The 16717-nt window shown below is 50.2% G+C and overlaps 1 protein-coding gene and 2 long non-coding RNA genes across 9 annotated transcripts in view; 2 read left to right on the top strand and 1 right to left on the bottom strand.

Moving 5' to 3' along the window:
- Positions 1-1787, top strand: part of LOC308341055 — a 19741-nt gene extending 17954 nt beyond the window's left edge. For both annotated transcript variants that reach the window (XR_013966670.1, XR_013966671.1), the window contains exon 3: positions 612-1787. This is a non-coding gene — a long non-coding RNA (uncharacterized lncRNA). The remainder of the gene's footprint in view (positions 1-611) is intronic.
- LOC308341050 overlaps positions 1-11635 on the bottom strand; it is a 26117-nt gene extending 14482 nt beyond the window's left edge. The window contains exons 1-2 of the long non-coding RNA XR_013966669.1: positions 11450-11635; positions 1876-2042 (exon numbers count right to left, since the gene is read on the bottom strand). This is a non-coding gene — a long non-coding RNA (uncharacterized lncRNA). The remainder of the gene's footprint in view (positions 1-1875; positions 2043-11449) is intronic.
- Positions 11479-16717, top strand: GLYCTK (glycerate kinase). Of its 6 annotated transcripts, none has more exons than XM_080800620.1 (6): positions 11479-11504; positions 12596-12727; positions 13606-14021; positions 14254-14405; positions 15028-15203; positions 15489-16717. In XM_080800620.1, exons 3-6 carry the CDS (start codon positions 13645-13647, stop codon positions 16353-16355), a joined length of 1572 nt encoding a protein of 523 aa, XP_080656746.1. In that variant the 5' UTR covers positions 11479-11504; positions 12596-12727; positions 13606-13644; the 3' UTR covers positions 16356-16717. The 6 variants fall into 6 exon arrangements, with proteins under 6 accessions (XP_080656746.1, XP_080656750.1, XP_080656747.1 ...); XM_080800624.1 differs by having other exon boundaries at positions 11489-11504; positions 14254-14366; XM_080800621.1 differs by having other exon boundaries at positions 11499-11793.

Here is a 16717-nt window from a genome sequence, read left to right as displayed (position 1 = left end):
GAGATTAGGCTGGAATGCTCTCTGCAAGTCTTTTAGGGAAAGAGAAGTTAAAATCGGCAGGTGGGACTGGATTTTAAGAAAGTAAATTTACCTTAGTTGTAGTCATTTATTTGTCTTAAGTCTAATTTTAAAAAAATGTTTTTATTTATTTGAAAGAGGGTGAGTGAGAGAGCATGAGGGGTGAGGGGAGGGAAGCAGACTCCCCTGCTGGGCAGGGAGCCTGATGTAAGGCTCAATCCCAGGCTCATGACCCAAACTGCAGGCAATCACTTAACCGACTGAGCCACTTAGGTGCCCCAAAGTCTTTTTTTTTGTCAAGGGAATCCTAAGGCTAGCCATTATTCTAACAAGACAATTGAGATTTTTTTTTTCCTTTAAGATTTTATTTATTTATTGGAGAGATTGAGCAAGTGAAACAGAGAGCATGAGCAGGGAGAGAGGCAGACTCCTGCTGAGCAAGGAGCCCAGGATCAAGACCTGATCCTAAAGCAGACACTTAACCAACTGAGCCACTCTGAGCACCGTGGCTCCCCCCACCCCGTCCCCGCCCTGCCCTTTCTTCTTCTTCTTTTTTTTTTTTTAAAGAGAGTTCTTCTTTTTTTTCAACACAGGGCTTGAACTCATGACCCTGAGATCAAGATCTGAGCTGAGATCAAGAGTTGGAAGCTTAACCGACTAAGCCACCCAGGAACCTTGAGAGTTCTCTTTGTAAAGGGCTTTTGTTTTTGTTTTTTTCAAATATAGACAATTTAAGGATTTATCGTCTCACCATTGAATAGGATCCATTAATAGTGACTCAAACCAAGAAGCCTTTTTATTTTATTTATTTTTAAAAAATATTTTATTTATTTGACAGAGAGAGGCACAGCGAGAGAGGGAACACAAGCGGAGGGAGTGGGAAAGGGAGAAGCAGGTTGCCCACTGAGCAGGGAGCCAGATGCCTGTGGCTCAATCCTGGGACCCTGGGATCATGACCTGAGCAGAAGGCAGACACTTAACGACGGAGCTACCCAAGCGCCCCAATAAGCCTTTTAATGGCTTAACCAAAGATGCAAGAGGCGTCTGGAGAGGGCATGGATGATGCAGTCTCCATGATCCAGAAGTTCACTCCCAAAATTAGTGTAAGGACAAAGACTTTCATTGCACCGGAGGTAAGGATGTCTCCGGTCTCCCTTGAAATTGTGAGATGCCTCTAGTCGTAGACCCACTAAACTATGTCACTGGGCAGGTGCTACTGGAATAGAATTTTTCCAGCACTGACAAGCAACAAAGGTTAGACAACAAAGGCTCCTTATGCTCTGGAACCTTTTATGACAAATTCCCCTGCAGGCTGTCATGGGCAGACGGGAGGGCGACTTGTAACTGCATCTCCTGCACTGGCCACCAAGGTGCACTCTGGTAAGTATACCCTCCCGCAGGCAGAGACCAGAGAGAACGTTCTGGCAGGTCACAAAGCCAAGCTCGTAGGACACAGACCAAAACAAAAGGAAAAACCTCATCCTGTCTTTACATAGAGGATCCACAACAAAGTTTGTCCCGATAGATGCCCTTCTCTGAGGCCAGCTGAACAGCAAGCCTACTGGGCCTCTGTCTGTGTTCTGCCCTATGGTAATTCCTTTTTATGACAAACAACACAAAAGACACAGAGAAAGAAAACAAAGACGATCTCTGGGAGGAAATGGACCAATAACCAAAGGCTACTCTATCAAATTTTTTACAAAGAGTTGCTAAGCCATGGTTTTTCTTCTACAATACCTTCTCCTGCTAATCGGTATTTAGAGAAAGGGAAAAAAAAAAAAAAGATTCTCCCCACTCTGGCTCCATCGGACTCTACAGACAGACACTCCAGGGAGCTGACAAGGTAAGAAATCTTACCTTTGGCCAGTTGTACGTCAGATGTCCGGGATCTCTGAGCTGCTGCCGGATCTGGAGTGAGTGATGTCCGGCGAGTTCAAGTACCCCGCCAACTACACCAACAGAAGGGACGAAAAAAGTCTGCTCTGCTCCCAAGCTCCTCCAGCTGGACTAAGAATTAAGTTGACCTGAGACAGATTAACAGGAGGCAAAAAACAAAGTTTCATCACACGTGCCTGGAGGCCCCGTTATGGAACTGAGACCTTAAGAAATAACCAAGGTGAGCAGTGTTTATACTCTTTACACAAGGAGAATAAATCTGTGAGGAATTGACAGACCTAAGAAAACTTCACTTTGGGAGCTTCAATTAGTAAGGAATTCTAAACAGAATTTGGGGTGGGGTCATAAATTAGTAAAAAGTAACAAGAGCTGTTTATATAGCCTTCTGGGCTCTAAATTTCCCGTCTCTGGTGATAAGGATGTCTCTTTAGCTCCTAGTACAGGGAGGGCGCCTTTCACGGGGGAGATTTATTTCCTGCTTTCAGGGGGACAGACCTGCAATAGGTTTCTCTTCAATAACTTTTATTTAAAATAAGCAATATATCCCAAGTGGCCTATTTTGGGCAGTGTGCCCTGGGCCCCTAGGCAGTCAGGCAATGGAGGGTTTTGGGTTTTTGTTGTTGTTGTTCTTATTGTTTTTAGTTATTCACTTAATTTTTTTATTTTATTAAAATAAAATTATTATTTTATTTATTCACTTAATCTCTGCATCCAACGTGGGGCTCAAACTTAAAATCGTCAGAACAGGAGTCGCAGGCTTCCCACAGAGCCAGCAGGTCGCTCCCGCCTTTGAGGTTTCTTTACCATCCGAGCTAAGGAGAAAAGGGTAGGGGGCCCGGGCTTCGAGGCGGAGGAAGACAATTCACAAACAGTTGGTAAACAAATGTTTGCCATGCCCTGCAGGTAAGACTTTCTGATGTAAACAGTTAGCTCTGGTAACACCTCCCTTCCTGTAACAGGCTCCCTCTCTGAATTCCGTAGGCAGCTGAGGGAGAGGCGAGCAGCTTTTTCTGAGTCGGCTAGGTCTCAATTGCCTTCCGCTAAAACAGTCTACGTGTTAAAGAGGCACCCTTTACTGGTGGTGTTTCCTTCTTCCCCTCAACTTCTTCTTTTTTTTTTTTTTAAGATTTCATTTATTTATTTGACAGAGATCACAAGTAGGCAGAGAAGAAAGCAGAGAGAGATGAGGAAGCAGGCTCCCTGCTGAGCAGAGAGCCCGATGCGGGGCTCGATCCCAGAACCCTGAGATCATGACCTGAGCGGAAGGCAGAGGCCCCAACCCACTGAGCCACCCAGGCGCCCCCTCCCCCTCAACTTCTTAAACCCAGCCCTCACAATACCTAGAGTTAGGTGACTCTTCTCTGGGAAGGGTGTGTGTGTGTGTGTGTGTGTGTGTGTGTGAACAGAATGGCCACAGAGGAGGAGCAGAAGGTTGGAACACAATTGCCGCCCACAGTGACGACACAGCACGTTTCGGCTGTCACTCTCCGTTCGCAGAGAACCACTTCGTACCTGACAAATTGCCTGATTCGCTAAATGAATGCTTCATTTATTTCACTTACCACCAAGAGGAAATAATGATGGCCAGGAGTGGAGGGAACATCTGACATCAAATTGATGAAGTTCTAGAACATAGGTGAGGTTTGGTGGGGTGAGGTCCAGAACCGATGACCAAGAAAGAATTCTTGAGACATCTTTGGTGCAAAATGGTCGTTTATTAAAGCAGGGGGACAGGACCCGTGGTCAGGGAGAGCTGCTGCCCCGGGTTGTGAGGGATGGCAGGTTAAGTACCATGCAGTTGGGGGAAGGTAAGGGAAAGGGAGGTTTCAACAGAACTTTCATATGCTAAAGAGGGCCTACGAGGTACCAGATACCAACTGGAGGTCTTGCGGTGTTGATCAAGGTTGTCTTTCCCTTTTAACAAGCCATTAACATCAAGATAGTTGGGAGATTCCTAAAGAATGTCACTTTTGGGGGCACCTGGGTGGCTCAGTGGTTTAAAGCCTCTGCTTTCGGCTCAGGTCATGATCTCAGGGTCCTGGGATCGAGCCCCGCATCGGGCTCTCTGCTCAGCAGGGAGCCTGCTTCCTCCTTTCTCTCTGCCTGCTTCTCTGACTACTTGTGATCTCCGTCTGTTAAATAAATAAATAAAAAAAATATTAAAAAAAGAAAGAATGTCACATTTGTCCCACCCAGGAGTGGTGGGGGTGAGGGGGAGATTGCGAGGTGTCAGCCTTTTGCTTTGTCCTCAGTCAGCCTTCTGCTCCCTCATCAAAATGGAAGTTATAAACCTCTTCCAGTGGCATTAAAGGCACCTCAGCAGGGGTTTCATTCAGTGAAACATATTTTCTACTGTTTTTTTTATTTTTTCCTTCTGTTGATCAAATTCATATATACTTAAGAGCATTTTAAACGATTAGAACATTTGACTTCCTCCCCTCCCCCAGGAACCCTGGGCTGATTTCAAATAATTCATGTGGTTTGTACCCCGCCTGAATTACAGGCAGTGTTCAGTTCCCCAGGGGATCAGCCTGTGGAAGACTCAAAGTGTGGCCCTCAGCTACTGAGTGAGCCCAGCCCAGGGTTTCTAGGTCTCTTGCTTAAAGAGCTCCTCTGAGTCAAGTGGCCAGGATGTGTCTGTCCTAGCAAGGGGACTCAGACGTTCTCAGGACAGCCTCAGCACTGCTCAGGAAGCGTAGTGCCACCTCTGCCCCCCCACCCTGCCCTGGCACTTGGTGTGGAGCATTGGCACTCCTAACATGTGGCCACTTACTGGAATTCTTCAGAGACGTCCTGAGCTCCAGACCAGGGGAATCTGAAAGGAGGGCATCTTTTCCAGGTAGCACGACCAACTACATGATTTGCACTGCCTGGTACAAAATACAAATATGGGCCCCTTCCCGAAAAATTTAACAAATGCAAGACAGCAGCAGTAGAATATTCAACAATATTCAATATTCAAGTGCGGAACCCTTCTGACCTTGGTTCCCTGTGTGAATTGCACAGGACACACACCCACAAAGCTGGCCCAGCTGCAACTTAGAGCCTTTCTACATACATTATTTTTAAATTAAAAAAAAAGATTTATTTATTTGAGAGATACAGAGAGAAAGAGAGCGTAAGTGGGGGAGAAGGAGAAGCAGGTTCCCCGCAAAGCGGGGAGCCCGATGCGGGGCTCGATCCCAGGACCCTGGGATCATGACCTGAGCCAAAGGCAAACACTTAACTGGCTGAGCCACCCAGGCGCCCCCATACACTGTATTTTTATTTTAATTGTTTAAAGTAGGCACCATGCTCATAATGGAGCCCCTAAGCCCAGCGCAGGGCGTGAATGCAGGGCTCGAACTCGCAGGGTCTGCGATCAAGACCTGAGCTGAGATCAGGAGTCAGATCCTTAACCAACTTAGCCACCCAGGCACCCCCTGTATGCACTATAAAATACTTGTTAATTTAATGCCCTTAATCCCATTTTAATGATGAAGACTGACGTTCCTAGAGTTTAAGTAACTTTTCCAGAGTCACACAGCCAATAAGCCTAGAGTCTGGATTCACATTCTGCTTCTGACTGGAACGTTCCAGCCCTGTTTCTAGGGCAAAGGGTAGGTAATCATTCACATTTTAAAAAGTCTATTGTTGGTAAACAATGCCTTTTTGTTCTGGAAGGAAGGGATGGGTTCTTCCCAGATAAGCCTAGACTGCCCAGATCCAGGAAGGGCTGCCTAGAGCCCCAGGGCCTCTGCCTCTAAGCCTACAGAACTATTTCAAAAGGCTTAAAAACCCTTTCTGATCGAACTTAAGCGGCCCCCATTGGTCCCTGCGGAGTTTGGATGCATCGTTTGGATTCCCCACCCCTTCTTCCAAAGAAAATAGCTGAGGTGTTTCACTGCCTTCACTAAAGCCAGCTCTGCCCCTCCCTGCCTCCTGACCCTCTCCCTCCCACGGAGTGGCCCTTCACTACCCCATCTTCACAACGAACTCAGGAGTGCCTCCCTGCGGAGGCACCTGCTTCCAGTTTGGAGCTGAGGACGGAGAGCCTCGGACTGATCTCAGGTTTTATAAATGAATAAATTTTAAAAATCACTTTATTTTCACAGTGGACTTTAAGGTGACAGAACGTCTTACAGGTGACAGAATGTCTTACAGGTTCTCTTACGGATGCAGTATGATATTCACAATCTTTCCACACTGAATCCCCAAACTGAGTGCATCTTACTGGAGAAAAGACCGAATACGTTCCTATTCACTATGCTTGGTTCTACATCCATCCTACATTTCTTGCCGGTTCTGAATTCTTGCTATCATTTATTTTTGTCCAGTCACAATTAAAATGCAATAAAGAAGAAAGACTCCGGAAACCGCATGAACTGATGGACCAAAAATCTGCCGTGCCACAAGAAACCCAAGACTGAGGCAAAGAACTTCTCTTCGTGGAATCTGCTTTCTGCTTTGTGCTCCTGCCTTGTAGTAGTGGTTAGTGCGTAAGCCACTCCTGGGTTTGTGAATGCACAGCAAGATATTCTTCAGCTCTTGGTGCATCTAGCAGGATGAATGCCAGCGAGAACCAATGTTTTCCAGATGATACGATACCAAGAGCAGATCAAGATTCTAAGATGCACCTGAAACCGAGTTGCAACAGGCAGCCAGCATAGGCTAGGTCGTGGCGTAATAACACAATCCCCCACATCTTAGTGACTTTTTGTTTTGTTTTGTTTTCCCACATCTTAGTGGCTCTAAACATCAAAGGTTTATTTTCCACTTTCAATACCCATCCTTTGTAGGTTGGCAGGGTGGCTCTTCCCATCAGTCACTCAGGGCTTAGGTTGGCAAAGAAGCCACCATCTTGAATATTGCTGGTTGCCAAGTCCAAGGGAAAAATGCTCAGGAAGGCCTCACTTGGGCAGTTAACTGCCCCCAAATGAATCACACCGATTCTACTTGCTACTCATTGCCCAGAACTAGTCGAATGACCCTTCTCAAGCACAAGGGGGCCAGGAAGTGCTGGAGGGGGAGAGAACTGGACTTGGGTGGTAAATAGCACTCGTAACCACTGCCCTGGTTTGATGTTGGAGGACAGCAGGGTGGATGTCAATAGAGGAGCGGGTAGTTTAGGGGGCTGACTGCTGGCTCTGCTGGACTGACAGTATGCACTAGCACTCTAGACCTCCTCAGGCATCTGAAACCTCAAATGGCTGCAGTCACGTTTAATCAGTTTCTCCCTCAAGCAGGACTTATAGCAAAGTTCCAAGTCAGAAAGCCCAAGACTGAGCGCTGTTCTCATTTGTATTTGTATCATTCACTACCCCAGTGAGCCTCTTGAGCTGTGTGCAGGGGTGGGAGGGTGATTTCAGAGTTATAGGGACCAAGTACTTTATCCACATTGAACTCCTGAGATGCAGCACTGTTAGTGGAGATGGGGGCAATTAGTACCACCTTCCCTTGGTCACTGATGACCTAACATCACACAGGGGGGCCTCCTCCTTTGCTCTAAATGGGAACATTTAAGTTAAATCTTAATCTAAATCAATAAATTTAGTAAACCCTCTCTCAAAAGCATATGAGTACTGTACCCAGGGACATTGCCTTCTCTCTTTTGGCTTGCTTGAATAATGGGGAAGGCTTATACTTGACTCAAGTGATTTTTTTTTTTTTTAAGTAAGTTCTACACCCTGTGTGGGGCTTGAACTCACAATCCCAGGATCAAAAGTCATGTGCTCTATCAAATAAGCCAGCCAGGCGCCCCTTAAGTGGTCTTTTCAATAGTTTTTTTTTTTTTTAATGCTTTCTTAGGTATAGTCTTTATTTTTTTTTTTTTAAAGATTTTATTTATTTATTTGATAGACAGAGATCACAAGTAGGCAGAGAGGCAAGCAGAGAGAGAGAGAGAGAGAAGAGGAAGCAGACTCCCTGTTAATCAGAGAGCCCGATGCGGGGCTTGATTCCAGGACCCTGGGATCATGACCCGAGCTGAAGGCAGAGGCTTTAACCCACTGAGCCACCCAGGCGCCCCTCAAATTTTTTTTTTTAAACATAAAATAGCACTGCAAAAAGTAACATGTATATAAGCCTTAGTAACATTAGAAAACCATTTTTAATGTGTTTAGAAATACTATAACTTATTTGTATAAATTCTCTTATCAATGGGTTTTTAGATCCTAACAGCTCTGGGCTTAATATCTCAGGTCCATTTGAAGGGGATTAGAATATCCCACCCCAAAACATGCCACTTTGGCATAAGGATTATTTTAAGTTGAAGGCATTTGAGAATAGATGCAGAAAAGGCTCCCTGCCCTCCTCCTTCCTACCTAAAAGCAGGTCATAAATTTCCCATGAGAAAGGAGTCCTGCCTGTACCAGGAGATGAAAAGCCAAGGCCAAGATGAATCTGTACAAACAAATCTTACTACAGCAATCCTTATCTTCCATTAGTTTCCCCCATGTATACTTTCCCACAATTTACTGCCCCGAGAAGTTTGAACTCCTTTTGTCTTGTCACATCTCTCAAATGTATCGCTCTTTGTTGAAAATGGTATATAAGCTCTCAGGCCTAACGGCTTCTTTGGGGTTTTTACTTTGTTTCTGTGAGCCCCCCCATATACATAGGAAATAAACTTTTTTCTCCTGTTAATCTGTCTTCTATCAGTTTAGTTTGTCCCAGAGCCTCAGCCACTGAACCTAAGAGAATAGAAGGAAAAGTTTTTTCCTCTCCTACAATCACTTTATTTTTTAAAAGATTTTATTTATTTGACAGAGATCAAAGTAGGCAGAGAGGCAGGCAGAGAGAGAGAGGAAGGGAAGCAGGCTCCCTGCTGAGCAGAGAGCCCGACGTGGAACTCGATCCCAGGACCCTGAGATCACGACCTGAGCCGAAGGCAGAGGCTCAACCCACTGAGCCACCCAGGCACCCCTCACTTTATTTTTTTTAAGATTTATTTTCAGAGTAAGAGAGTGAGAGAGAGAGCATGCATTCACCTTACGCAGAGCTCGATCTCACAACCTATGAAATCATGACCTGAGCTGAAACCAAGAGTCGGATGCTCAACCGACTGAGCCACCCATGCACCCCACCCCTGCATCATGTTTGTCTACACAACCAGTTATTTCCTTGAACTGAAATCGCCTGTCACATTTTTTACATTGATACTTATTTAGCCCAAGTGCACTTAAAAAGACTATAGACAGGGGAGCCTGGTTGGCTCGGTCAGTTAAGCTTCTGACTTCCCCTTCAGTCATGATCTCAGGGTCCTGGGTTGGAGTCCTGCGTTGGGCTCCAAGCTCAGCAGGGAGTCTGCTATCTGGCCCCTTCCTCTGTGCATGCTCTCTCTCTCTCAAATAAATACATAAAATCTTAGAAACAATAAAATAGTTAACATCATTTAAAAAAAAAAAAGGTAGGGCAGGGAGCCTGCTTCCTTCTCTCTCTCTCTGCCTGCCTCTCTGCCTACTTGTGATCTCGCTCTGTCAAAAAAAAAAAAAAAAAAGGTAGACATATTCATGCCTACTCTCAAGGTATGTGTATGCAGTCTCATGAGCCTAATTGTTTTCTTAGACTTAAATCCCACTGCTTCATGAAGGCTTCTACTTCTACTCACCACCATCTCTTTTCCTTTTGTGAGATTCTTTCCACCTTGGGTCTGCAGCACTTTGCAGACGAGTACTTCACTATTCTCTAGTTCATTTATTAAAAAAAGAAGGAAATAAAGTGGGGGGGACAAAAGAAAAAAAATAGCAATCCCAGCTATAGGACCCTGCCTGGTCCTATGCAAGGCAGTAGAGATGCAAATATGAATTAGACCAAGTCATCACCTTCTAAGAACTCACAGTCCAGGGGGCATCTAAACCTGATGTTAAATATATCTTGTGAGTAGCTGTGGGGTGGGATGGGGGATTTCAAAAATGGGTATAATCCTGCTTACACTCTGACAGAATAGCAATGGCACAGTAAGTGGTGTCTGTTCATCCATCTCTGGCAGTAAATAATTAAAGAGGTCCTCAAATACACATTCCTTCCAGCAGTGTGGGACTGTCATTACAAAAGCAAAGTAAAATTCCCAACAGAAAAGTACCACTTCTTACTCATCCCAGTAGCTATAGCATTTGACCCACATAGGTCAGGAAATGTCTGTTGAATGGTGGAGGAATGAATAAATTCACAATGGATAAAGACTTCTTACTATAAGCAAGGAAAAACTGAACATTCAAGTATTTGTAATCTCCCCACATCTAAAGAGGGCAGATCCTCCTGAAGGTGCCTTCATTTTAAGGATGGAGTGGGGAAGTTTGGGAGAGAATGATAGGGAATAAAAGGTCCTCTATTATAAACGAACAGAAAAATCCAGACAAAGTTAGGAAGGAGGTAGGAGTTCATGAGAGCAGAACATGATATGGAGAGATGTGGCAACTGCAAAAGGGAAGGGGGGGGCATATGTTTAAGATTTTTTGGAAAGTCTACTGTGTGATTTGTGATGTAACTCCCTTCCCTTCCTCCCCAAGAAAACATCAGTTTTAAAAATGCACTCTTTTGTGTCTTTAGAGTCTGGTCAGCACTTGTCTTTCGAATGTGGGAAGGCATCAAGTAGGGCTTGTTGTGCCCAAGTTTTGAGTCTGAGAGACCACCAAGGAGCCAACACTGATGCAAACACATGAGGTTCTTTATTCGGATTCGAGTCCGGGCTCACGACTGTCACCGGCCCAGCCGCACAGGAGCGAGAGCCCCGGACCTGCCAAGCAAAGGGTTTTTATGTGTGGTTACCAGAGGCTTGGGGGCTGCGGCGGGGGGAAGTGGGGAAATTTCAGACTTCCCTGCAGCAAGCTGATTAGCTGTTGCCGGGGTGTTTGCAGGGTGGGGTATAGCGGTTTTTCCTGTAACTATAGTAGGGTAGAGTTCAGCCCCTGGTCACAGGGGCCTGAGATGGCTGCCGAAGCTAAGAGGGCTGTACTTGTGCTAACGTTAAACTTGAGGTGGGATGGCCTTAACTTTCTCGGCCTCCACAGGGCTCAAGGGTGCACACAGGCTGGCAGCGGAGACAGGGAGGCCCAGGGTCATTCGTTGTTTACACACAGCTTGTGTGTTCAAGGATCACGGACTGAACTTTCTGAGTCCAAGCTGTTACAAGGTTGGCCAAGAGGGAGAGGGGCGAACACAAAATTGTTGGGGGATTATAGCGGTGGGGAAGAGCCAGGGTGATTTAATCTGGCCCCAGAAGAGGTGGGTTGTGGGGAAGTAGTAATTCTCAGCCCGTTTGCTCAGTCCTGTGCCAGGCACCTAACAGGAGCAAGGAATGTACGTGCTGACGGATGGGTTCCTACGGGATAAAGCAGGGGACGGTTAAGGCAATCGATAAGTCAGGGACGCTTGCCCCCACTGCAGAGACGAAGGCAATGAGGCCACAAGGGTATTCCATCCAAGCCTGCCAGAAGTCAGGGCGGGGCCAATCCCCTAGCCGCGACTCCCTCTACCCACCGCAACGCGTTCCGCTCCCGCCGGCAACCCACACCCCCTCCCCTCCCACCCCACTTCCGAATTCCGCTCCGCCTACCCGTGAGTACTTCCGGCCCCCGGTACCGGAAACTGCGGCCGGGAGCCGTGGAGCGGTAAGTCCATGGCGCGAAGGCCCACGGAAGCAGTCCATGGGCCGGGCAGTGGCGGTCTAGGTGGCGGCGGGCACTTCTTTCTCCGGTCACCACCGGACATCACGCGGCAGCCACTTCCCTCGCAGAGACCTGAGACTGACGTTACTTCCGGGGCACGTGCAGGCTTGAGAAGGCCGGAAGTGGCTCCAGCCCTACTTGGTGGCGGGGCGGAGTCAAGGAGGGGCTTCGCAGGGTTTCCGCGCTTGGTTCTGGAGTGCGTGAGAGTTAGTTTGGGAGGCTATCCTGGCTGGTGAGTGGCTGGTTAGCAGCTCTGAAATTTGAATTTCAGATAAGCAACCAATAATTATTTAGTGTAGGCATGTCTCAATTATTGTGTGGAACATACTTACATTCTTAAAAATTTCTCGTTTATGTGAAGTTCAAATTTAACTGGACGTCTTGTATTTTAACCCTTGAAGACACTCCATTCTCACCCCCCATCCTCTCCTGGGCCCTGGTAGACCGTGGCAAGGCTGGGGTCCTCTAGGCCTGTGTCCATCTGGGAAACAGGTACAGAGTTCAGCCAGGCTGTCAAGTTGTTGCTAGATTCTAAGCCGCTTTTGGTTCCTAGCCCAATGGGCCAGTCCCAGGGGCTTCCTGGCAAAAGCTGAGCCCATTTTCTGAGTCCCCAAGGCAGCGTCCTCTGTGTTCCCTTTCAGGGCTGGAGTCAGGCAGCATTGGTCTTACGGGAAAGGTGAGAACCATGCTGGCGAGATGGCTGAGGGCTACAGGTTGTTAGGTTTTTTTGAGTGTGGGATAAAGTGTCTTGGGTTCAGGCTTTCTGAATTAACCGTGGCAGCTTCAGAGAGGCCAAGGATGTCAAGGGGGAAGCATTAGTCTTTGATCCCACCTCTCATTTTGCACATGAGGCCCAATGAAAAAAGGAGCTGTCACGGTGGTGGAGCTGGAGCCTAATTCCCAGCCTCCTTCCCCTGCTGTCCACGCTTGCTGCTGCAGTCAGCCACTAGCATTTACGGTGGGCACTGTTAAAGTAGATCCCTTTTTTAGAGATGATCTCTTTGGGGCTTCATTGTCCCTGAACTCCTTTACAGCCTCCTGACCTTCACTCCAAGACTTTTTTGGCCTTTACCTTGCCCAGTGGGGGAAAAGACTATTTGGCCTCAGCTGTAGGAGCCTGGCCTTTCCTGCTCTAGACACTCGGCTCTCGCTCCTGTGGGTGGCTGGTATGTATGACCCAAGACTTGTCTTGTTAGAGTGAAATGCGTGTTCTTGGCAGGGCTGGGTCTGGCCAGCCAAGTAGGTGGAAGGGTGCTCTTTTCTGTCCTACAGCTTGGGCCCCGCCTCAATGTGGTGTCTAGGGACTCCTCTAAGTTTCCAGCATGAGCCAGTCTTTGCTGCCACTTCTCATTTGAACCTGAACCTTTTGCTAGACTGGACTTGGAGTGCCGGGATTCCTCAGGCTGTGTGTCCTGAGGATGTGCTCCGAGCCTGCCTGTCAGTGCTCCTGTGAGCCTACAGCCTCCCCACACAGACCTAGCCTTCCCAGGCTCCCAAGCCCAGATCCGCGAGCCAGTGACACAGAGCATGCTGCCGGTCGGTCGGTCGGTCGTAAGGCTCAGTCAGGTGGTGGGACAGCCAGCAGCCTCTAGGCAACAGAAGTGATAAAGAGGAAGGGATGCTGCCCAGAAAGGGGTGTTGCCTCTGGATGAATGCTCAGAAGTACAGGGGGTGGAAAAGGGGTGGGGTAGGAGCCTGTGGATAAGAATTGCTGCCTCTGTGAATGATTAACTCTCGGGCCAGAACGGGTGGCCTAGGGGGAGGGCTCAGCTAACAGGACCTTTGGACTCCGGGTAGAGTGGCCAGAGGGCCGGAGGATAACCTGGAGAAGAGGAGGCTATGGTAGGTGGCAGGCTTGGGCTCTGAGAACTGGCATGAGATCAGGCAGCTGAGGGCCTCAGAAAGTCTTGGGCTGGCAGATGGCCCACTGCAGCAGCCCCGGTGGGGTCCAGTGGCCCCAAGCCCTCAGAGAGGTGGCTGTTGTGGGGGGTGTCTGTCTCTGGTCTTGATTCCAGCAGCCTCACTGGTGCTTTCTTCCCCCTAGGCAGCCATGGGTGCCCGGTGGTGCTGAGAGCAGTGGGGCATGGCTGTGGTCTTGCAGGTTCTGCCCTGCGTGGCCCGAGCCCCCTTACGCCCGCTCCTCATGGGGAGCCCGGTGGTCCGGCTGGCCAGCGGCATGGCCCTGGCAGAGCAGGCACAGCAGCTCTTCGAGAGCACTGTGGGGGCCGTGCTTCCAGGCCCCATGCTGCACCGGGCACTGTGCTTGGATCCTGGCAATGGGCTGCTGAAGGTGCGGGATCGGAGCTTTCAGCTGCGTCAAAACCTCTACCTGGTGGGCTTTGGCAAGGCTGTGCTGGGCATGGCCGCTGCAGCTGAGGAGCTCCTGGGCCAGCATCTCGTGCAGGGTGTGATCAGCGTGCCCAAGGGGATTCGTGCTGCCATGGAGCATGCTGGCAAGCAGTAAGGAGCCCTGGGGGGAGGCTTCTGCCCACTGTGCCCTGGGAGGGGAAGCTAGGCCCAAACCCAATGCTGGATCAGGCCTCCCTTCCTCACCAGCATCCCATTTGTTCAGGGTCTGGACTGGCTCCGGGTTGGGTGTCAGTTGGTCTTCCTCACCCGTACAACTGAGAAATCAGGTGGGAGGAAAGGAGCCCACCTCATCTCTTGCTGTCCGTTCTCTTTTTCTCTTCAGGGAGATGCTGCTGAAACCACACAGCCGTGTCCAGGTATTTGAGGGTGCAGAGGACAACCTGCCAGACCGAGATGCACTTCGGGCTGCACTGGCCATCCGGCAGCTGGCTGAAGGTCTCACAGCTGACGATCTCCTGCTTGTACTCATCTCAGGTGTGGGTGCCAGATTGGCTCAGGACAGTGTAGCAGGGGGTGGTGGTGGTTGCAAATACCAGGTCTGCGAGAGATGGTTGGTCCGAGCCCCCAGGGTCACAGAGCAAGGGAGACAGTAAGGAGCCTGGATGGCTGACCTCTGGGTGGCCCTGGGCAGGTTATCTGGCCTCCCTGGAGCTGTGGGGTCCTCCCCTGACTGACTTTGTTTGGTGACCATGGGAGGGAATATAGGGAGCATGTAACTCAGGGTGTCACGGGTAAATTGTCCCTGCTGTTGCTGCCATCTGTGCCAGTGTGACCTGGGGCTAGAACCCAGGTCTCTAGCTCCTATGGAATCCATCCTTGGTCTCAATGTCTCCCCTTGGTCTACTCTATTTCAAGCGCTAAAGGAATAGTTCTTCCAGTGCCTGCTGGGACCTGGGCTGCGAAGCAGAGCACAGCCTCAGGTGCCCAGGTTGTGGTGACTGTATACACGTTCCCTACATGTCCACACGGGGTCACCCTAACCCCAGCTTTCCAGCAGCCCCTTCCCTAATGTGGGTACTGCTTGCCTGTTTCCTTAAGTGGAGAGGTTCCTTTGCAGTCTTATCCCCTCTGCCCAATTTCTTCACTGTCTCTGCAGGTGGGGGCTCAGCCTTGCTCCCTGCCCCTATCCCGCCTGTGACACTGGAAGAAAAGCAGACACTCACCAAGCTGCTGGCAGCCCGTGGAGCCAACATCCAGGAGCTGAACACCATCCGGAAGGCCTTGTCCCAACTCAAGGGTGGGGGGCTGGCTCAGGCTGCCTACCCTGCCCAGGTGTGTGGGTCCCTGCTTCCCTAGGCAGCCCTGGGCTGGTAGAGCCAGACCCACGTGCCAGGGAGACAAAAGCCTGGAACAGCATACAAATTGGCAGGATCCCGGTGTGGGAGTCCACAGGGCTAGCTGGGAGGGGCGCCAGAGAGGATGGGAGTGGGGTGTCCAGATGGCCACATGTTCTGCAGACCCCCGGGAGAGGGGTTAGAATACGTGGCAGCTTGTCCTCAGTGACTGTGGGGTGAGGCACTGGAGGGACTGAGCCTTGCGTCTGCGACCCTTCCCCAGGTGGTGAGCCTGATTTTGTCAGACGTGGTGGGGGACCCGGTGGAGGTGATCGCCAGCGGCCCCACCGTGGCCAGCGTCCACAGCGTGCAAGACTGCCTGCACATCCTCAATCACTACGGCCTTCGAGCTGCCCTGCCCCGTTCTGTGAAGACCGTGTTGGCTCGGTCTGACTCTGACCCTCACGGGCCCCACAGCTGTGGTCACGTGCTCAACGTGATCATTGGCTCAAATGCGCTGGCCCTGGCTGAGGCCCAGCGGCAGGCCGAGGCACTGGGGTACCGGGCCGTGGTGCTGAGCGCAGCCATACAGGGTGACGTGAGGAGCGTGGCCCGGTTCTATGGGTTGCTCACCCGAGTGGCCGGAGCCCACCTCACCCCGCCTGGGACTGGGGCCTCCATGGAGGAGAAGGAACAACTCTGGGAGCTGGCAGCTGAGCTCCAGCTCCCAGACCTGCAGCTCAAGGAGGCCCTGGAGGCCGTGGTGGGGGCCGGGGGTCCTGTCTGCCTGTTGGCTGGTGGTGAGCCCACCGTGCAGTTGCAGGGCTCAGGAAAGGGTGGCCGGAACCAGGAACTGGCTCTGCGTGTTGGAGCAGAGCTGGGACAACGGCCACTGGGGCCTCTGGAGGTGCTGTTTTTGAGTGGTGGCACCGATGGACAGGATGGGCCCACAGAGGCAGCTGGGGCCTGGGTCGTGCCTGAGCTTGCCAGCCAGGCTGCCGCTGAGGGCCTGGACGTGGCTGCCTTCCTATCCCGCAATGACTCTCATACCTTCTTCCGCTGCTTCCGAGGCGGGGCGCACCTGCTGCACACGGGGCTGACTGGGACCAATGTCATGGACGCCCACCTCCTGTTCCTGCGGCCGCGGTGATGGCGTGGATCATGGTTGAGTGCAGAGGAGACCTACGGGGCAGCAACCTGGGGCAGACCAGGGTTGGTCCCCAAGGCCTAACCAGGCCTGAGGGCCCCTTCTGTCCTTGGTGGTGGCTGCTCTGTTGACCCTGGGCCTCTGTTCTGTGCTCGTTCCCCCAGCCAGACTGGCAGATGGGGGCCCTCTCCTCTCCTCTCCTCTTGGCCATGACAGCAGCTAACCCTGAAGATTGGGATGAGCCCCTTGGCCCGTTGGCTATTCCTGGTCTTCTCCCCAACAGCAGGCAGCCCCTCTGCCGAGCTCTTGAGTGTCTTTTCTATGGGGTGAAGTGAGAAGGACTGCAAATAAACAGAGCCACACTA

This window comes from Martes martes (assembly GCF_963455335.1).
Source record: "Martes martes genome assembly, chromosome: 1".
NCBI classification, from domain to species: domain Eukaryota; kingdom Metazoa; phylum Chordata; class Mammalia; order Carnivora; family Mustelidae; genus Martes; species Martes martes.
Note: the sequence above shows the minus strand (reverse complement) of the source record. Positions and strands in the feature narration are given on the sequence as shown.

What these genes read in the sequence shown, in the direction of transcription:
- GLYCTK (XM_080800620.1), top strand. Translation starts at nt 13,645, where the DNA reads ATGGCTGTGGTCTTGCAGGTTCTGCCCTGCGTGGCCCGAGCCCCCTTA. An exon ending in ATGGAGCATGCTGGCAAGCA is followed by an intron (nt 14,022 to 14,253) that starts GTAAGGAGCCCT and finishes TTTTCTCTTCAG; the next exon opens with GGAGATGCTGCTGAAACCAC. An exon ending in AGGCTGCCTACCCTGCCCAG is followed by an intron (nt 15,204 to 15,488) that starts GTGTGTGGGTCC and finishes ACCCTTCCCCAG; the next exon opens with GTGGTGAGCCTGATTTTGTC.